Source organism: Coturnix japonica, chromosome Z (genome assembly GCF_001577835.2).
Source record: "Coturnix japonica isolate 7356 chromosome Z, Coturnix japonica 2.1, whole genome shotgun sequence".
NCBI classification, from domain to species: Eukaryota; Metazoa; Chordata; class Aves; order Galliformes; family Phasianidae; genus Coturnix; species Coturnix japonica.
In genome coordinates this window covers 37,606,929-37,629,438 of record NC_029547.1, presented here as the reverse complement: position 1 = coordinate 37,629,438, position 22,510 = coordinate 37,606,929, and the positions used below count along the sequence as shown (strand labels likewise).

The 22,510-nt window shown below is 40.5% G+C and overlaps 1 protein-coding gene across 2 annotated transcripts; it reads left to right on the top strand.

The window, feature by feature from the left end:
- The first annotated feature begins 129 nt into the window (after window positions 1–129).
- Window positions 130–20,685, top strand: LOC107306279 (fructose-1,6-bisphosphatase isozyme 2). 2 transcript variants are annotated; one of them, XM_015849330.2, is made up of 9 exons: window positions 131–751; window positions 1,099–1,217; window positions 1,332–2,034; window positions 4,564–4,726; window positions 5,551–5,643; window positions 9,580–9,720; window positions 10,949–11,086; window positions 17,310–17,429; window positions 19,844–20,685. In XM_015849330.2, exons 3-9 carry the CDS (start codon window positions 1,862–1,864, stop codon window positions 20,036–20,038), a joined length of 1,023 nt encoding a protein of 340 aa, XP_015704816.1. In that variant the 5' UTR covers window positions 131–751; window positions 1,099–1,217; window positions 1,332–1,861; the 3' UTR covers window positions 20,039–20,685. The 2 variants fall into 2 exon arrangements, with proteins under 2 accessions (XP_032297163.1, XP_015704816.1); XM_032441272.1 differs by lacking the exon at window positions 10,949–11,086 and having other exon boundaries at window positions 130–751.
- Window positions 20,686–22,510: the final 1,825 nt, after the last annotated feature.

The following is a 22,510-nucleotide window of genomic DNA, read 5'->3' as shown; positions in this document are numbered from 1 at the left end:
TGCATTAAGAGCATTTTAGTAATCCTCATGCCAAGAACCACCATAATGATGAAATAGCTTGCACAATGCAACAGTTTTATTTTAAACCAGCAGATCTGTTTACACGTCTAACGTGAATATTTCCCTTCTTTTATTCATAGCTCCACCACGAGCTACCTCACAGTTCCATAAATATATTATTCTTTGTTTTTTCTCAGTCTCTTCAAAGAAAGCAGGGCTCCTGTTCTGACAAAGGTGTTCTGGAATATTTGCATTGTTATATGAATGGCCTCATAGTCTTTTAACTAGACCACAGAAAATAGAAAATGTTCCAGATAATTTTCATTTTCCACCTTTTTGCCTTTGAGGATGGAGTGGAAAATCTGCCTGCTACTTCATCTGAAGAGCCCTGCTCATCAGACCTCCTTACCCTGAGAGATGCCCAGTGACAGAGCAGGAGGCAATTGGCACAAACTGGAACACTGTAAGTTTCATCTGAACATGAAGAAAAACTTACATACTGTGCAGTGACAGAGCACTGGCACTAATTGCCCAGAGAGGCTGAGGTGTCTTCTTTGGAGATCTTCAAACTTGCCAGGATGTGATCCTGGGCATGGAGACGCTGACCTCCAAAGTAGAAAATCTTTGCATTCAGATGTATCACACCTGGAGAAACCTTCTAGGAAAACAGTGAGAAATTATGAAGCTTAAAAAAGGAATGCAAAGGGATGTCCGAACTCCCAGCCTACAGCTGCAGCTCCTACAAACAAAAGTAAGGCTAAACACAAGTTCTGTTGATAAATTAAATTTCTTCTTTCCTAGTATGATTCATGCCGAGTATTTTGGCTTCAGTGATCAATAAAAATCTCATTGAAACTTTCTGCTTTAACTTCAGATTTTCTAATTTTGTTGTGGGCTTTCCAGACCTTCATCTTAAAAATGAGGGACTGCTACCAATAAGTTAAAATGAAGACTGCAACGCGTGATTGCTCTGATTGCCTTTTATAAGTGGGAGAACAGAGCTGCAATTGAGAGCTGTAATTCCAGTGTTCCAGATGATAGCATGTGCCTAACTCACTGCACTTCTGTCTTTCTTCTCACTGGTGCCATGTGTTCCAGGTTTATTGCTTTCAAGAAAATGATGGCAGAATTATCAGCATAATTGCAAAGTGAGACATATCTACATTTGCATAGAATCACAGAACCACGGAATTATGACAGAGACAAGATAAAATCAGGTAAGGATTATTTGTAGATTAATGAAGGCATAATTACTTAGGAAGCACCAAGCCATAACTCACTCAGTGCTCATGCAGCTCTCATGCTAATTAACTTCCAAATGTCTGTTTTAGGTGGTTAAATGGCCTTCTGGCTTCAGGCACAGAGCAGTGTTTTGCCCTAGCAAGTGCCATGCAGCCTGGCTCCTATGCTAGCCTTGTGGAGAGCCAGGAACTGGACAAGGTGATGAGAGGGCTTCCAATTGTCACCCCTCTGCTGCTGGCATTCTGCAAATTGTGCAGGGCTTGCCTTGCTTTGCAACCCTGAGCCTGCTGCTGCAGGAGGACTGTGTTCAGCCATGAGGACAGTGAGAGCCTTTGCCAAGAGCAGCCATTGTACCACAAAGTTGCATCGTCAGAGCTGTGTGCCAGGAATGGGGGTTTGCGGAGGGCAGCAGAGCACTGACTGCCTGAAGGAGCATGGAGCCAGCACAGGCACAGCTATTCTGGGACCCCATCACATGGTCCCAGGAACATTTGAATAAACTACGACTGGCAGCACAGCCAGGAGCTTCCCCTCAAAATAGACTGCGGCTGGGTATCTCAATACGGCTAGAAAGCACCCAGTCCAGCCAAGGAGATAGGAGCACTGGTATCCAGCAAAAATGTCGGACAAAACCCCCTTTGAAACAGACATGCTGACTCTCACACGGTTTGTCATGGAGAAGGGACGACGAGTCAAGGGAGCCACCGGGGAGCTGACACAGCTGCTCAACTCCATGCTGACTGCTATAAAGGCCATTTCATCCGCAGTCAGAAAGGCAGGCCTTGCCCACATGTGAGTCCTACTTAGGTGTATGGGGAAGAGGAGGTGGAAGAGGCAGCTGCTTGCTCCGTGAGGCTGGGAAGAGGGCAGTGTTGTCCAAGTAATTGCGTGAAGGAGATCAGGGCACGGGTTGCTAGGACTGGTAAGCAGGAGATCTCTCTTTCTGGAGCATTTTAACATCAAATGCAAGATAAACACTTAAACTGGCTACCCTTCTGCAATATGGGTCAGGACTTTGCTGTTCTCTTCATTATAACTTGTAAATGTTGGCACTGATGTATTTCCAAATGTATTGTGAATGTACAGAACATCACACTGCACTGTTTCCACTGGCAGCCAAGCACAGTGCTGAACAGTGCCAGCCAGGTCTTCTTCTGTATTGGGATAATAGTGTTCTGCTTGACAGAAGTGTAAGTAAAGCTATGAAATAACAGCTCTGTGAGAAGTGCTGTCACACATGGGCACATTCCCTTTCTTTCTTGAGTAGTATCAGGGTTACAAGTGAGGAGTCCTAGCAGGTTCTATATGAAAAACAAACAGAATAATTTTGCTTGTAGTCATTTAGGAAATCAAACAAAGATTTGCCTCAGCAAAACATGCAGTGAATTGAGCTGTTCTTCACACAGCTAGGTAAGAATGACCTCAGTGTCTGCCTTTTATTGGTGATCTCTCAGAAGCAGCTTAGGGATCTGAAAAGTCCTAATAAAATTATGTATTTAAAATATACAATTGTTGTTTATGTACTGAAATATATCTTTGTATACCTCCCTGTGTATGTATGTATGCATGCACGTGCAAAGACAGGGAAAACAACTGTGTAAGAAAGACAGTGTTTGTAATTTATCCCTTTTTTTTTTTTTTTCCCCAGTGGTAATGCCATAGCATATAGCACCCTGGGGTCTTTATACTTCTGTAGAATTCTCAGTGATCTGTGACAACCAAAAATTCAGTATCTCAGTACTGCCATAGTCCCCTTACAGGTGTGGACTGTAATTTGTAGAGAGGACACAACGTACACTGAAAGTCAGCATCAGCCTCAGGCTCTTCTGCTATTAAAATGGTCAAGTATATTTTGCCTCTATGAAGTGATCTGAGCTGTTCTGCTTCCCTGACTTCGAGGACGTACTACTTTTAACTAATTTCTATCTTTCAGTATACAGCTTTTAAGTGGAGAGAGCCACTGTTTGACAGACTAAATGTAGAATAGTCCCCTTGCACACAGGATGCAGATACAGTGCTACAGGAGTGTCCTTTTAGAAGGCAAGCATCCATACCAATAAGCAAATGGCTTTTTCTATTAACAAAATCTTTCACATAATGATGAAGAATCATGGATGAGTAATATATATCATTCAAACTGCAGCACATAACCATGAAATTTTGGAAACTTCTGTTGCAAGCTTTCAACCACAGTGACTGCCTTGCATTCATCTGTGCCTTCTTCCCATAAGCAAGACCTTTTTAGAGAAAAAATGTAGCTCTCATTTTTTCTTGCTTTTCCAAACATGAGAATGTGAAGTGACTTCTTTGATGTCAGATATCTCAGCATGAATTTTTAACAGATTTGCCTTTCAGAGCTGAAGGACTTTACAAAACTATAAACTTGGTTTGAGAACCTGCCTGGAAACATGGTAACTGGAGTTCAGATGCTTAGCATGCCCTGAAAATTACATTCATTTCTAGTGCCTCAAACTCAGCATTCCAAGATGGTAATATCTGAAATGCTCAATACTTCTGGAAAGCTCAGGCAGTTTTTGGTTTTTACTGAGGGAAAAAACTTGCCCCTAGCAGCTTATGGTTGATGCTGACCTTACTCAACAGGGATTAATTAACAGCCCTTTCCCCGCTCCATTTTTTTTTTTTGTGGTGAATGATGTACAGATTACCTTTATATTTCTGAGCTGCCCTGATTCATCACATCAGGTTAAGAGTTCTTTTTGTTTAGGACATAAATATGAATTTCAGATATACATATGTATTACTATATTCTGCATAATCATCATACTGATAAAATTAGGATGTAGAATGGAAGTATCATCCTAATCCAGCCAGCAAACACTGCACAAAATGGGTGAATAAACTGACTAAATCTAGAGGCATGGCTTAGAATGGTCTGGAGTTCACTCTGAAGCTTCTGGTTTTGGGGCTGGATGGCAACTGAGGAGTGGAGGGCTCTCGGGATTTCTGTGCTGCTGTATGAGCAGCAGATGGGACCAGCAGTGAATGTCCCTTCTCTGCCCTCAGAGCTGCTGGTCCCTCCTGGAGCTCCAGGCAAACCTGACATCTGCCACCAGAGCTGAACTGTGGGCCCTGCTCCTGGCTTCGAGAGCATTCAGAGAAGAGCAAAGGGACCTCAGTAATGCCCCAAAACGATGCCATCATATTTCCCTTGTTCAGACACCTTGTTTCTAGCAGTAGTAGCCACCTCCCAATGCACCTTGATGGTCTGAATCCAGAGATTAGAGGGAAGATGAGAGGATAGAGCTACCTTTACCTGTGATTCTCTAAAATTCCCCTTTAGACATTTTCCCTTCTCCTCAGGTTTGGCATAGCAGGCACCGTGAATGTGACTGGCGACGAGGTGAAGAAGCTGGACGTCCTGTCCAACTCCCTGGTGATCAACATGCTGCAGTCCTCCTACAGCACCTGCGTGCTGGTTACGGAGGAGAACGAGGAGGCCCTCATCACCCCCAAGGATAAGCGGGTGGGTGCTGCGGGAGCCGGGCGGCGGCAGGGGGCACTCGTGGTTCGGGGAGAGGGCCAGGCCGTGAGAGCTGGGAGCATGTGCGGCGCTGCTGCTTTGTGTCAGTAATTCGGGCGGACGGCCCGATTTCAGCAGCTGAACGCGCTGTGGAGGGAAAAAGTGTTATTAAAGCTTGGAGGAGGGGGAAATGATTATTTCAGAGTTGTTAACACACCCAACTCCCACATGCGCATGTATATTACATTCCCTGGGCGCTGGAGTTACAGTTTTTGATTACATTAATATTTAGGCAAGATAAAGTGAGTCGGTAAGCTGAGGCCGTCAGGGCTGGGTTTTACATTACAGGCCCAGAGAGAGCACCTGACTGCTTCACAGGGCTCCCCTAGGGGGGATCCTATTGCTACTCTTGCTGATGTAACTTAGGCCCTTCCTCGTGGCTTTTTTTCTTCTGACCTCAAACCACACATTATGAGCAAGTCCTTTGGTTCTGAATGTAACAGGCCAAAGAACATCTACTCAAGCAAGATGTGCGCTTCCAGAATGGCTTGTTGCCTCTGTTTTTAGTCTTCTTACATGACCTGTAGACACAGACTGTTCTTTCTGTCAGCCGACTTCGTGCTGTGTGTGCAGCAGTATGCTCTCTCTCCTGTTGCCCTGGCAGGGGAGGCACAGTGCTACAGGGCCAGCTGAGTCCATGGGCCAGCCCTGTCTGCTGGGCTGCATGCAGAGACATGGATGTGTGAGTCACCATGTGAATGGAAATAGCAGTGGAAGGCAACTGGACAGTGCAACATTTAATGCTTCCCTTGCCCTTTCTGTTTCAGGGTAAATATGTGGTGTGTTTTGACCCTCTGGATGGCTCATCCAATATAGACTGCTTGGCTCCCATAGGAACAATATTCGCTATCTACAAAAAAGTAAGAGAACAAACAAAGAACATGTGACAGAATTTTCATGGCAAAAGCAAAATGGCTTGGATGTATCAAGGTGTATCAGTTTCCCTCCTTAATCCTTTATGTGTCTTTGGGCTCAGCAGAGCCTTGCAAAGAGCAGAAAGGGTAGAACATGAGGTTCACCCATGCTGAAGAGCTTTCTGAATTCCCTGGGACCATCAGACCTTGCTGGGTAACAGTACTTTTCCACACAGGCTGGCACCCAAATAAGACCTCTACCACCATCAGGCAGGGGTAGCTCACCTCAGGGCAGGAGGGCTGAAGGCTGTTGCATATCTACCAGTTGGTGTTTGTAATACAGGATTCTGACCAGTGTAGGTTGAGGCCCTGCCTGGGCCCTATCACTGCTAGTGCTGCAGTGCCCTCCTGGTGCATGTTTCCATGCTGGTTGCAGACGGGTGTTTAGGTAGATGGAGGACACCTGAGGCCAAAGGAAGCTGTCACCTACAGATGACAGGGCCTGGCCAACAGCTCCCTTTCCACAGAGTTGCTCAGAGTAGCAACTGTATACCCAATTAATAAATGCTAATAGCTACAGTCATACTGAGTCTTGTGACTTGACTGCTAATCTCCCAGCAGTTGGTATTTTGCTTAAAGTCTGAGCTCACAGCCATATGACTACAGGAGACCCTCAGCCATCATAAGTTTGAAGAAACATTTGCAGTTCTCGTGACTGCAAAGAAATGCTTGCAGGCTCAGACACTATACTTCAAAAGTATAAAGATGTGCTTTTAAAATCATCTCTTGTCTTTTAACTCATCATTTTCCAGACAGTCTTTGTCTTTTACATTTTGGTAGACAAAGCCATCATTGCCATTGAGCACACAGCTGCAGATAAACCAAATAGTTGTGACACAGCCTGAACAGGGTCATGGCACATGTAAAATGCTGGCATATGACTGACCATGATATCCATGGTCAGATCCAGCATGCTCCACAGATTCTGCAACAATATGTAATGTATGGCTTGATGGCTTACCTCCAGTACTTCTAACATGCCCCTTTCTACAGGAAACAGCTTGGCAATCCATACCACATGTCCTGATGGCATGCAGAAGGACCCTTAGTCTTTCTATGTATTCCTGAAAAGACAGCTAAAAATACTGCAGTGCTTTGCTACATTAAGGTAGACAGTAGCTACGGAGGGCACTGTTTCACAAACACTAAACATTAGCTTTTTGTTTAGAAGTGTGTTTAGGTTGCTCTGCAAAAATATAAAAGCAAATGCTCCATGTGATTCATACAACATGGCAGGTTGAAATACAGTTCAGACTTCTCTGTAAGCTCTATAGCTCACATGTTGAGACACATTAGAACTGTGAGCTACCCAACCTTACCTAGGTTGCTGTGGCAGAACAGAAAACATTTCCTGAAGAACTTGAGTCCTTCCCAAACACTAAAGTTTTCGATTCATTTTCTGATCTTTCCATATTTGTTGTTATTCTGTTATACCTGAAGTTCCCTTTATTTATTTATCATCTATCTATCTATCTATCTATCTATCTATCTATCTATCTATCTATCTATCTATCTATCTATCTAATCTATCTATCTATCTATCTGCCATCTATCATCTATCTATTTAATTTAACTGTTTAGCATGAATTTTTCATATCCAAATGAAAATACTGCTGCTGTGATAAAGCATAGTTCTATAAAGCATAGTAGCAGGAAAAACTTATATTAGAAAATGTTAGAAACAACACTGCACCCATGGACTTCCACTTCGGTAATTCTTGGACATTAGAAGGCTGTTTTTGAAGTAGATCATAATTAATGTGCCTTTCTCTTAGATAAGACAATTTTACAGCAGCATTATTAACTTCAGGACTATTTAACCTTTTAAAATAAGTAAATAATAGTAAGAGCTTTATTAATTTATTAAAGTGGATGACCCTTGGCACCCTTGATATTTAGTGCCTTGCACTTCTCAGTCAACTGCACTGTTGATATTCCCACGTTAACATATTTTTAATGAGGAAAGCATACAGAAAGACACTATAAAAAGTGTGGTATGCTTGCAAGTAGTGGTGTAAATGTATATTTAATACTGCATTTAATGTTGAAAACAATACATCTACTATCGGCAACCACTGCCATTGATGTTGAGATATGTGTGTGAGGAGGATATAGTTTTGAAAAAGAAGGTGCTATGAAGTTGGTTCTTAAAAGGAATTGTTTAGCAAACAATTAACAGCTTGTCAACTAGTAAACAGTCAATATTTCCAGCTTTGATACTTACAGATAGATTTTTAAACTTCATTACATGTGTGTAACTTTTCTGAATAAGCGATTTTGCACAGAATGGTTCTAAAGGACTTCATATCAGGTATGTTTTTACGTATTATACTTCATGAAGATCTAACTGGCAACTAGTTTTGTTTTTTTTTTAATTCAGAGAAGATTTGACAAAATAGTATTAAAAATAATTGTGAGCAAAATGTAGATACAAGGTCAGTAAAATAAAGTAACACATTTTTTCAAGCAAAGTCTTTCAATTGAAAATAAAAACACTCTGAAGAGAATTCATTGTCCTCACATATTTTGAAAGATGGTGTGTTTGCTTTCCTATAGATGTGGTATCCAATGGTGAACAGGATTCCAAGGTTACCCCAACACTTTTAGTCTGCTGGGACCTGGTGGACCCTCTGAGAGTTTCTTGTCAGGGACAAAAATGTTTCTTTTTGTTGGTGTGGAAGGTTGTTTTTCTTTGGAAATAACTCTGATAGACATTCGTGAATTTTTAAATAATTAACTTGATATTTATCAAATATTCGGTTTTCTGCACAAAACATTCTCCAATGGTTTTTACATTTTAATGAGATATTTTGGGCTATGCCTGCTATTTCTATTTAGCTGCTAATCAGTCTAATTAAGCCCATGCAACCACTGAGAAACTGTATGAATTTGAGATGATAAAATGCTAAATCAGGACCTCAGTAATAAAGGGTCTGAGCAGATTCTCATTTTAATATCCAGTTAACCAGTATCAAAACTTTCACAGAAACTCTGGCACAAATGGCAAGCTCTTTAAGAAGCATCAGTATCAACTATTCTTAACCCATGTTGACCTATGTAGTCAGGAAAAGCAGGCTGGAGACAGCATTCCCACGTGCTTTCATCAGTCTCTCTTAACCTGTGGCTGAGGCACTCCTCTGGAGCTGGCTAGAAATTTTTTTGCCTGGTCTGCTTGTCATGTTCTTCTTCAGAAATAACTGCAGCACCAAACAGCAAAATGGAAAGTGATGCCAGATTAAAAGCCTGAAGTAAAATGCCATGTGACAGTTCTGTACAATTATGTATGCAAAACTAAATTTACACATACATTACTTAATTAAAGATGTATATTCTGCTATATATAGACATGAGCACTTACACTGTCATTTCAGTTACCTATCTCTTCATCAACAGAGACACAAAGGCATGATCTTGACTCCACTGTCTTCAACATCTGCCCTTTTACTTTGTTTTAATGGAAGCAATGTCTATGGAGTGCAGTGTGAACAATAATAGTTATCACACTCACCGTACACTTACTCCTTCAGACTGACATCTGTTTGATTGCTTAAGTTTAAATTTATAGAAAATTAGTAACTTTGTTCTGTCTCAGATTTATGAGGAACTTGGGTTAATATAATGGGCTACATTGCTCAGCTCTCAGTTTTGTGGCAGATATCATGCTGATTGCATTACATGCATGAAAGGACAAATTCACATTGCCCTGCCTGAGCACACACATTTACTTGTGTTGAACTTACCTTGAACTAGTGAGAACAGTATTTTGATACTTTCAAAGGGTAAGACGCAAATAAGAAATCTATCCCAAGCTGTTATTTCATTGTTGTTTTTATTGTTTCTTGTAATAATTTAACCTCCAGTCCAACGATAATTTTTCCTTAGGAGACAGATGATGAGCCTTCTGAAAAAGATGCTTTGCAGCCTGGGCGCAATATTGTGGCTGCAGGCTATGCCCTGTATGGCAGTGCTACGCTGGTAGCCCTCTCTACTGGTCAAGGAGTGGACTGCTTCATGCTGGATCCGGTACAGTCCTGCTGTTAATAACATTGCTACAGTCTTTCAGAGCTTCCCATGTTTGAGTCTGCCCACTTTTGTTGCTCGTTGTGTCTGAAACCTTCGTAATCTATGCTGTTCTGCCACCTTACTCTGCTTAATAATTTGTGAGTATGTTGGTTGCACTGCCTCTGCCTGATTTCTTTGCTCTGTGAGTTAGATTTTAAGTCAAGCAGCATCTGAGATACAGTTTGTTCAAACCAGACTTCTGATTTGCATAGAGAAATACTTCAAAAAGCTCGCTCCGAACAGTATCTTTGTGTCAGTTTGAAGGATTCTTTCTGTTTTCTTGATTTAGTTTCTTGTCTGCTAAAGAACCTCAAGATGTTCAGTGTTTTGTCTGGAGCAGGGAACATTCGTTGATAGAAGTAAGGTGAAGTGATGCCTGAATTCCTGGGTGCAAAGTAGCTTTATGGCTAAGTCTGTGTAGCCAGCAATCTGTGATTCTGATTCTGTGAAGCAGACTTTTGCTGCTCATTGCTGCTCAGCCCTACAAATGTTGCTGGAGAAATGGGGGAGACTACTTGTTTGAAAAACTGGCAATAATATAGGAGTTGTTTTTAATAAAATGGTGCATTGCAATCAAAACGCTTCTTAATCTTTATATATTCTATATCCAAGCAGGATATATATATACATACATACAATTTATTTATTTATTTATTTATTTATTTATTTATTTATTTATTTATTTATTTATGATCTATATCCAAGCTGGAAGAACTGAGATCTGAACAGATCTGATCTGGTTAGAGACAGAGAGTGTGAAGAAGGAGGCTGCTCTCCGACTGAAGACAGCAGAATCTGGAAGGAACTGACCACAGTCACTTTAAGATACTTACACAGGGCAGTCAAGGGGAGTTCAAAGAGTAAAGGAAAGCATAATTTATTCATTTGTAACCTCATGATCTGTGGACACAAACATTCTATATGTTTTTAGGGTTGACTGGTGTTGCTAACCAAGCTAGCTATTGAAAGCAAACTGCTTTTTGCTTATGCTACCAGTGAAGTAAGTTAACTTTAAACAGATACTGTGCTTTCTGTTTTGTTTGAATACTGTGAAGTTTTACACAAGACTGGTGCTGAAAGGGCCAAGCTGTGCTCGTATGTCTGCTGTTGCTACTGTGAAAACTGTTAGGAGAAGCCAACAAAGCATTCTGCTGCTTGCTCATAATTGATCTCCCCTGTTATGCTGTAGGGTCTTGGAGAATTTATTCTGGTTGATAGAGATGTTAAAATCAAGAAGAAAGGGAAGATTTACAGTCTCAATGAAGGTTATGCAAAGTATTTTGATCCTGCAATGACAGAATACTTAAAAAGGAAGAAATTCCCTGAGGTAAGAACATACTAGCGCTGTATCCAGTATACTATTTGCTGGCCGGTACTGCCTTGCATGCAGTCCAGAGTAATGGGAAGGGATTTGAAGACATCTCTGAAGTCAGCCCCTTGTAAACCTTTGGTTCCATTTTGGGTTTGTATCTGATTTGTTGGTTTTTGGTGCCCTGACATATTTTGTAACTTACTTTTAGTAAATAAACTCATAGCCTATTCATTACTGCATGAAGGAAATTATGCTGTAAATGAAATCATTTAAAAAACAAAAACAAATCAAAACCAGCCAACCAAACAAACAAACAAACAAAAAAATGTGGTCACAGAATCACAGAATCACAGAATTGTAGGGGTCGGAAGGGACCTCTAGAGGTCATACCCTTGTTTTCTACCATTATGCAGCGCAGTCATTTATGCAGTGGGGCATAGTGGAGTTAGATTCAACTCACAGAAGGGGCTGCCAGGGATCTAGGTAGGATCACTTTCATTTTCCCGCAACTAGAAGATATGGCATAACTCTTACATATGTGTCATATAGACCATTAAATGTTCTGTATATATATTCAGAGGTTGGAAAAAAAAATAGGGGAAGGGTTAAGGCACAATTTCACCATCTTCTATTGTTAAGAGGATTGTACTGTTTCCTTCAGAGAGAGAAAGCTGAGAACATCCCTTGCCTGATGAACTTTATCATGAGAATGTGCAGCTCTCTATGGCCAGTGCTGGGAAGGACATAGTGCAGTCTCTCAGTGGGGATATCTAAAAGCTATCTGTATATGTATATGTATATGTATATGTAAGCTATATGGCCAGTAAGTCTCTAACAGTGTAATTCCTCAGTCTTTCTTTGTATGGGAGGTGCTCCATCCCTTTGATTTTCTTTGTGGCCATCCTCTGAACATGTTCCAACAGCACCACATCTTTCTTGTGCTGGGGCCCCAGACCTGGACACAATACTCTTGGTGGGGTCTTATGAGGGGCAAAGCCAAAGAAGACAGTCCCCTTCCTCTCTCTGCTGGCCACCCCTGTTCTAATGCATTCCAAAATACATTGGTCTTCCAGGCTGCAACTGCACACTGCAGGTTCATGTCTAGCTTTTTGTCCACCAGAACTCCCAAGTCCTTCTCATTAGGGCTGCTCTCACTGAGTTCTTCTCCTGGTCTGTACACATACCTGGGACTGCCCTGACCAAAGTGCAACACCTTGCACTTAGCCTTGTTGAACTTCTTTAAATTCATGAGGTCCCACTTTGGAAGCTTGTCTGTTAGATGGCATCCCTTCCTCTACCAACTGCACCACTCATCTTAGTGTCATCAGCAAACCAGCTGGGAGTGCGCTCAGTCCCACTGTCCACATGTAATTGATAAAGATACTGAATATGGGTCCCAGGATGGATGTCTGGAGGACACCACTCATCACCAGCATCCATGTGGACAATGAGCTGTTAACCACAACCACAACTAATTCTTTATCCACTGAATAGTCCAGACTTCAAATCCTTATTTCTTCAATTTAGAGATAACAGTTCAGTGCAGGCCCATGTCAAAGGCCTTGCACAAGTCCAGGTAGACAACATCAGTTACCCTTCTTTTGTTCACTGATGACACTTCAGGTATGCCAGCTTGGACATGCTTGCCAGCATGTCTTAGACCACCTCTTCATTTTATATGGGTCTTAACATCTCTTCCTAGAGGGTCTGTTTCATAATCTTCCTAGGCACAGTCATGGGCTCACTGGCCCATAGTACCTCTGGTTTTCCTTTCTCTCCTTCTTAAAAGTGGAAGTGATGTTTCCCTTTTTCCAGTCACTGGGGACTTCATCTGACAGCTGTGACTTTTCAAATATGACTGAGAGTGGCTTGGTAACCACATCTGTCAGTTCCTTCAGGATACTGGAATGTATGTTGTTCAGTCCCCTAGACTTCTGCGCATTCATTCTCATGAGGCAGTCTTGGACTTGCACTGCTTGTACAGTGGGAGGGATTTTTCTCTCCTGAACTTCATGGAGAAGTTCTGGGTCATGAGAGGTGTGGGAAGCCTGAATGATAGTGAAGACTGAGGGAAAGAATTCACTGAGTTCTCTCTCTCTCCATGTCTGTTGAAGCCTTGAAGTTAAGGTCCTGTCTCCAAGCCACAAGGCTGGCATTGACCCCTGGCTGAGAGGGGTCAGTGCACTGATGTTACAGGCCACAATACACAAGTAATTCCACAAGCCCCTGCTACAGCCCAGATACAGCTACTCTGTTGATACACCCTTAGCACATAACCCAACTGGAGCACTGCACAGATTTGATCTGGGTCTCTCTTTCATCAGTATGCAAAAGGGCAGTGGGGAGTATGTGCTGGATATTTACTGCATGAAGGTCTTTGACTTGAGGGAGGACTGGCTGTCTCCTGCTTTGGGGTTTGGGAGACATCTCAACCAGAAGGACCACTCTCACTCTATGGTCTTCTGGCCACTGTAAACCAAGAGGCTAAGCAACAGTATTATATATGGGTGACCCTTATAATTTTCTCATACTTTTTCTCCCCTTAGATCCATCATGTTTTCTGCCTGCAGTGTATAATGGGCACCACTGTGCTAGAAATTGTTTTTAAAACAGATTTCATTCCAGTCTTTTCAGCCAGTAATGTTTTTAGGGCCATAACACCTAGTCGACACCGATTGTTTTATAGTAGAACTCTAAAACACTCTGTGACCATTTCCTGACTTTGTTATTCCACTTCATTTTTATCTTAACTTAGAATCATAGAGTTGCTTAGGTTGGAAGGGACCATACAGTTCCTATCTCCTGCCATAGGGAGGGTTACCACCATAGATCAGGCTGCTCAGGGCCCCATCTAACCTGACTTTGAACACATCCAGGGATGGGGCATCCACAGTTTCTCTGAGCAGCCTGTGCCAATGTCTCACCACTCTCATTTTAAATAATTTCTTCTTTGTAAATAATCCAAACCTTTTAGATTATTATAAATTATTATTATTATAAACTTCTTTTTGTTTGAAGTTGTTAACCCTTGTCCTGTCACTGGATTCCCTTGTAAGGAGTCCCTCTCTGTCTTTTCTGTAGGCTCCCTGTAAGTACTAGAGAAATGTTAGAAAGCCTGACCATAGCCTTGCTCTCTCCAAGCTGAACGACCCCATTACTCACAGCCTTTCTTCATGGAGAGGTTCTCCATCCCTTCCTGCAGCCATGTGAGGTTCAATCAGTCTTAACTGCAGCTGTTGTCTGAGAGTCATGCTATGGAGATTCCTTGTTTAAAGACTCATCTTAGTAATGCTGTCAAAAACTTACCATCAAGTACAGGTTGCCAGCCAGTCCAGCCGTGTGGAAGTGATGTAAAAAAAGCTAAGAATCATGTTTTTGTCACCATGAATGTATGTAGAGGGAAGCATGCAGTCTATTGCTGCTGGAGTCTAGAAAAGACTTCTTCCAGTCCACTCTCCTAGTTTTGCAAGAAAAACATAGTCTTGAGCTGTTGCTGCAGAGGAACATAGTTTTCAGATATTTGTAGAATAAAGAAGTGAGAAAATTTTCATCACTGTGAAGAGAAAAAAATCACAAGATCTGTCTGTTATGAGCCACATTTTTTTCCCCCTGTTTAAGCAAAAGAAGTAAAGCCAAGGGTGAAACCAAGAGCAATCATGATGTTCCTTAAATGCCACAAATGCAGGTGAAGGGAACATCAAAGTTCTCCAACTCTTTCATTAACATTGGCTATAACATTGCAAAGTTCCCACTGGGCAAACACTGTTTGGCATTATTGAGATCTTTAGTTGAGCTTCCCTAGCATTCATGCTGTTATTTGGTTTGAGAAGAAAGCCTGGGCAATGTGCCAACAACTGTGCAATACCTATTAACTTTTTCATTTGTAAGAAAAATATATGATTAACCAAACTAGAGAAACAAGAAGTAAAGTACCTTGTAACTAGAAGTATTGTTTATTCCTCCTGAGTAGGTAGGTGGATGCTAAGAGAAATGAAAAATTTGTTTTAATCTGCAGTTCAACTAATTACTGTACAAGAATGGAGTGATTTCTCTTCTGTATTTTTCTGAGCACAGTCTCAGCTTTGTGTTTCTAGAAAAGGAATGTCAGGGTAAAAAACAAAACAAATGGCTGGTGGACTCATATTATCCTCTCTTTACATTGCCCAGGTACACACATAAACTGTGTGAATGGCCTATATGTGAACAGGAGATCCAGCACATCCCAGAAGTGTCTGACACCTTGTACACAGGGTGGTTCAGTTGTGCAGCTCATGCTTATTAGGTTGTATTCTTGTGGGCTGAAAATTCCTTATCTGATAGTGCAATAAAAGCAGTTCAAAGCATGGCCTGCTTGTGACCAGTATCCTATGACTTTCTGTAAGGTTTAACAAACTTTTCTCTAAGTCCTCTTCTGAAACTTTGTACTCTCAATTTGTTTGTTCATTCCTTTGTTTGTTTTTTAAATAGAAGTTTAGACTATAATAATGTATTTCCATGAAAAGTGTATTTTCCAATTGCAATCACCTCTGAAGATGTTTTTTTCTGGCCTCAGATTTTTATATCTGCAAAGTCACAGGTGCAAACTACTATGAGCTAGAGAGGCTATTGTTAGAAGATGTGATTGTTTGAGTATAGACTATGGAAATTCTGAGACTGAATACTCGAAATCGTTTTTCAATTGTGCCTGGAAGTAGTATGACCAAGACCCAGGCTTAAGCAAACTCTAATAGGAAATCTCCAAGCTGTGTATTACCCACTGAGTTTTTTTATTGACTATACATTAAAGAAGTATGGAAAGTAGCACAAGAACAGCTGAACAAGGATTACGACTTACTTCGGCTGGAACAGTTCTCAATTCCTGTTTTACTACCAGCTGTAGCAAACATCTAATTCTCTCATGTTGACACTTAGGACTCAAGTTCCTAGTGTTCAATTGCATTGTATAAATGCATGAGAATCTGTTCCCATTTTAAAAGACAGTGAATATCAAAACTTCACAGCTGCACAGAACAGTTAGATAAAGTGATTGCAAAATAAAATACATTTTCCTTCATCTATATTTTCCCCTCTTACTTCTGCTTTTCCTCTCACTTGATTTTTTTTTTCTCTCCTAGTTGGCCTCATGATTTTGCTGGCTAACTTGTGACATCTGGGTCCTTAGAGCTGGCACTGCTAAACTAGTTCTCATTTTATATGTTTCTCTAAAACTTGTACTCATAGAAAGCAGTGAAATCTTTTATTAGACAACGAATCCAGACAGAAAAAAACATGCAGAGGTCATTTCAAACATCTAGCATTACAACATGTATATACATTGATTTTCTGGGGGAGGCCAAAATTTCACTGTTGTTTTGTTGAAGACAGAGTGAGAGATATGAAATTACCATTGGATTATCTGGCATATGAGCTTTCAATAAGGTTTTATTCGTTATATATTTATATGTGTTTTGTATTTCTCCTTTGCAAACATAGAGCGATGCTTTATTTTTGTTATGATGAGCTTATTGTTATTGTTTATGCAAGACACCTTGCTTTTCTTCTGAATTTTCTATCTTACTGTTTTGTTGTTGTCGTTGTTGTAGGGTTTTATTTATTTATTTATATGGCCAGCAAACTTGAAACTGGTGTGAATATCTCCTTTACTGAGCTCACTAAAATGACTGTTCCTTCAGTGATGTCAGTTTCTATTCTGAAGGCAAGGAAAACTGCATTCATGAATAACTTCCAATTATGTCCTAATCTAAACTCTACAGTGAATGCTGTGATGAGCTTCACAACTTGAAAACAAGCTAGAAGGAAAAGGCTGAGTGTCCTCTGGGAACTCTCTAAACTTGTACTGAAAAGTGATATTCATCCTCATGCCCTGGCTTTGGGACCTGTGACAGATTAGAAGTCAAATGGGTACCTTGTTCTAATAGTGTGAGGAAGACTTCACTCTCTTTTTTTGACCACTTGCACTTTCACAGGATAGCAGTTGATACCAAGTTGTTGTGCACTCAAATTACAGACAACCTAGTTTCCACAGTGTGAATACAGCTCTTTAAAGCACTTATTTTAGAATCTCTTCACTAGGTTTCACAAAAGTCAAAACCTGAGACTGGTTTAGGCCTTTACAGTGTCAATAAGCAACAGATGATTTAAGTCACTCTGATACCTGGTTTATAATAAAAAAGACATTTTCCTGTGCTACCAGCTGTCTAGCCTGGTAGATATAATGCTTCATGTGTATGTTTTTCAGGATGGAAGTTCCCCATATGGTGCTAGGTATGTGGGCTCCATGGTAGCTGATGTTCACCGTACTCTGATGTATGGTGGGATCTTCATGTATCCTGCCAGTCAGAAGAGTCCTAAAGGAAAGGTAAATAATTTTACTTCCTCTCTGGTGATCTTGGTCAAATGAATATCTGTGGTTTTCCTGGAGATGCAAATGAATCATTTAGATATACAAACAGGTAATAATTTCCCATCTGCCGAGAGTATTGTTAATGGACATAATGGTCAACAATCCAATTTAATCAAGAAGTTTAGACAGTTGTCAACTCAGGCAAGAAATATTCATTTCTGTTTTTATATTAAAGACTGATAAATGTTTTTCACTAAAATCAAAAGCTTTACTCATTTTTCTAATGAAAATAATTTCAGTATGATAAAAGCCACTGAGATTCCTATCCACAGCTAGCCAATAAACTGTTAATCAGAGGGCAACCTCTGCCCTTTCAGATGGCAGAGTCCAGAGGGGATATGCTGAACTCTCCAGGGTTTTGTTCAGTGCTAGACAGTTGGGCTTGCCTGCCTACTTTTTCCAAAGGTACTGAACTTACTACAATTAGTCCTGAAAACTCAGATTTCTACTAGTTGAGAAAAACTCTGTCAGTGGAAGGTGAGATTTGTGCACATTTAGATAAATATGCTCTGCAAATATTCCATTTGGATACCTGTACAGTGCACACCATGTGTTAATGCAATGCATTGCAGTGATTCCACATGCAGTGTAGTGACTTCATGAATGTGCTGGACCGTGGACCATAGTCAACCTCAACTTTTCTCCTGCAGCATTGGATACTTTTATTATCAAATTTCTAAACCAAGTTATTTTAAGAGCAGTCTGTGTACATAGCTGATCTGTGGACTACAAGTAACCTGCAGGTCATATTTGGAATATGAGTAGTTCAAGGTGTAATAGATTAGTCAGAGATCTGACTCCAAAGCCTCCTTCCTCCCATATCAGTACCAGAGTTAAAACCTTATATTTGATTGCATTTACATCTTTGGTTGGCATGTGAAGAAATTTGTGTTCTTTAAACTACTTGCCGTATCTCTTATGCCCATGTCAGAGCATACTGGTGTCTATAATTCTTTTGTGACAGAGGGCTACTTGTTACATACTTGTGAATGTGTGTTTACCAGAAGAACAGCAGATCCAAGAGATCTGGGGAATGAGAAGAACAGGAAAACAACAGAACACACAACAGAAAAGATCTGCATGTCTGTCCAGGCAAATTTGATTTAAATATATGATACGGCAATTACACTATTGTCTGAAGGAAAACTACTTTTCTTCAGCAGTGTAGTCACAATGAAGAAACAAAAACTCAACATGTTTCCACACTGGTTTTATTGCTGTTTTCTGACTTTCAAAAGCTGGTAATGTGCTAAGGAGAACAATAAGGGCTGTTGGACCCATGTTACCTGGCAGATGGGGTTCTTGTATCAGAAAGCAGCATTTCAGGGGATGTAAAAGTTAAGAATGATGGTAATATGTGTTATTTAGGTTTGTGATATGTCATTGTTTTATTTTAAACACAATGATAAAGGAACTGTGGGTATCAAAGTCTTTGTCCAACCCATTTCTTTTCCTCTCTGTACAGTTGCATTCTGTGACACTTTCTTTTTTTTTTTCCCCCCCAGAAAACATTGTCTTTTGCACATGTGAGAAGTCTTTTAAATATAATTTGAAGTAACAGTGTAGTACAGGAGCAACTCAGACTGTCAATGAAGTAATCAGCTAAAACTAGAGGTGACATCTATTAAAAAATAACTAGTTGTCATTTATATCCTTATAAATACAGAATATTTTGGTAGATATCCTAAATAAGTTTGCATTTAACTGGAACACAAGCACAAGACTGGCAACATTTTTGAAGTTGGTAACAAATACTGTGGCTTATCTGTCTCCATACTGAAAGTGAAAAATTGCTTTAAAAATTACTCTAGTTACTTTTGAAAACAGAGTTACTATCCATATGAATTCAAGCTACAGTATCTATTCACATTTCTGAAGAACTGCAACCAAAACCTGAAATTTGAAACTGGGAGCATCAAGTTTCAAACTCCAAAATATCCTGACCAAACACAATGTGATTACTCCACGCTTTGAGATAACAAATAAAGCCTATACATTAGAAGAGTCTTTGTTTTTCCTTCCCAAGTAATATTACCTCAGCTGGCTACAGTGTTTTGCTTGTGTCTATGAGCTCGACAGCTACTTTTGACATCTTTGACAAATCACAGCTTCATGCTGGTGATGCACAGGAATATGTCAGCTTGGAAACCACGGTGCTGATGTGTGGATGAGGGGTCAAAATACGAACTGTGAAGGGAGATGAATGGAGGAAAGAAGAAGGGCTTGATGAAAGAAAAACTGCTACTTAGGTCAATAGGCACTTCAAATAAAATTGGCTAAAATCCCACTTTACATTCTGGTAATGCACTAGTAATTCTGGTAATGTATTTACCTCCAGAAAGAGTTACTTGTTCCCTCTATCTTTCTAGCTCCGACTTCTCTATGAGTGCAACCCTATGGCCTACATCATCGAGCAGGCAGGTGGGATAGCAACTACAGGGACAGAGGCGGTGCTGGATGTGAAACCTGAGGGCATCCACCAGAGAGTTCCTCTCATTCTTGGTTCTCCAGATGACGTGCATGAGTATCTTGCTTGTGTACAGAAACACCAGAAGAGCAGCTAAAGGCTTTATCACTTCAGACCTTGCTCGTTTGTCTTCAGTGCATAGTAAAAATATTCCTTTCGAGCATTTCAACATCCACCTCTCAGTGAATATCCCACTAAATGAGAGCAAGAGAAATAGTGAGAATGGCTGATGGGAAGAGCAAATACTTCATTTCTCAATGCAGACAAGTGTAAAAATCCTTTCATTTTGATTTATGCAATGCAAACATAGAAATAGAAGCCTAATTAATAAACAGAAGCTACATACTTTACATAACATTAACAAGAAGAAGGGAATAGGGTCAGCACCCCCATTTGATCTGAAGCTAGACATCTGACACCACATGTTGGTATTTTTTGAGACATTATTTTCATACCAACATTTACAATATCGCTATCTGGATTTTCTTCCAGAAATTTTGTTTCAGATGCTTTTTATTTTGTCAGCTCACAGAAGACTGAAAGTCCTGTGCTGTTTGAAACAGTATTTTCAAGCTCCAAATGGTATATGTCATGGGTAATTAATAAAGATGAAAAAGTAGTGACACTGCTAAGGAATGATAGTTTTCATATGAATGGGAAGATGTCTGATGTTATGTACAGACATGTAAACTTCAATGGCACTTCAATGGCACAAATTAAAATAAACCACTGCTGCAAATGTGACACTGGAATCATACCTATTCTCCATTTATCCATAGTCCACTGCAACAGAAGGTAAGTTATTGCACCAAAGTCATTGATGCACCTCCATTTTACTTTACTTCGAAAGTTTCTCATTTCAGGTTTACACTTGCCCTTTTGTACACCTTACCATTCCTAGCCATCTCTACTGGTGCCCTACTGCCAGGTCTCCAATTGACACTTCCAAAGGAGATATGGAATCAGCTCTGTGACTAGCAAGCATTCACTGAGCAATGATAGGGAAAAAAAAAATCTCAATTAAATGAAATATGTAATTATGTTAAGAAAAAAGAGAGTAAAACCAGACATTTAGGTCACTTCAAGTGCAAGGCACACTGATTCATTTATTACCCCTGTCTCCAACAGCTTTTATCAGATGGACATTTCTTTTGATCATCTTGTCTTAAGCAACTCCTGCCCCATCTGCTCATTTCCTGCTCCATGTCCCCAGCCATGCTCAGGTGAGGTTTGATTAGGAACTCACTGTGAACTACATTAGGACATGGACAGAAGTTAAAAATACCCCTGGCAAGAAATCCCTGTGGTTATTTTTAAACTTACAAGTATTCTCTATTACTCATAGAGAAGTCTCGTGTTGAATAAATGCAGGTGTAAAATTATACAGAATGGATATTTACTTGCAGGCATTGTTATCACAGAGGTGTGGTTATGATTTCAGTGCTGCCTCAGTACTCTTTCTACAGGTCTTTATCTACTTTTCTGTAAAGCTGTAGCAGTGACACCTGCCTAAGATCAGCGCGTATTTGTACTTGTACTCAGCATGTACTTATTACTCTGCCCTTTGTTACTCGTTTACTGAATATCTGCTATCAACAACAAAATACTGCAACACTTAAATCCTGAAGAATGAAGTGGAAGTAGAAAAAGCTGAGAGGGTGTAGGTGACAGCCACAGCAATTATATCACAGAGCATGTAGTTGTGTACTCTGAGTATGAGAGCTAGTGCACACTGTATGTATATACATGTATATGTATATATTTACATGTATATGTAGTGTCTTTCTCTCTTCCCCTCCCATCTTCATATCTATACACCTGTAGCAGGTGAATTCAGCATTATATTGAAAAATCCTGTTGCACTTCTAAAACAGGAAATCTAAACACAAGCATATTTGTGGTTTATCTCAGATGTTTGCAATACCTGTGCCAAATCACAAGTGGGGTCACTGGTAACTGCCCTGTTTCCAAGGGCCAGAAAGGAGGACAGAGACTTGATAATCCTCTCAGTAACCACAGGGCCTCTATCCACTGCTTTTAGGGACATGCTGAAGTGAAGATCATGTTGTGGTTGGTATGTACACTGTGTTACTGTGTGAACTGTTTGACCACTGTCAGCATACTGAAATGTTTCAGGTATTCAGTGCCCTACCCTCAGTGTAAATGCATCTGAACTGCCTGACTCCATAGCAAATCTGCATTCAATCCTAGGCACCCTTCAGTGCAGAGCCCAGTACTGTGTGCCTGATATTTCAAAAAGTTGCAGTTCTGACAGCTGCTGATGCTCAGAAAACACAGCTCACCACCTGCAGACAGATCAGTGTCTGCTCTGAACAGAAAGTAATCTCAGCTCAATAAGCAGCATGGGCTGCTTATTAAACACAGATTAGGTAAGCAGCAACTGGTTTCGTCAGATCCTGCTCTAACCTACATAACCTGAAAAGTTTTCTTATGTATTTACATGGCTTCTATTATGTGTGACAAAACCTTGCCTGGGGCAGAGCAGGGGAGAGGGAAAAGGGGAAGGGCACAGTTCTGGAGGCAATACAGCAGTGCTCTAGATAGGAGG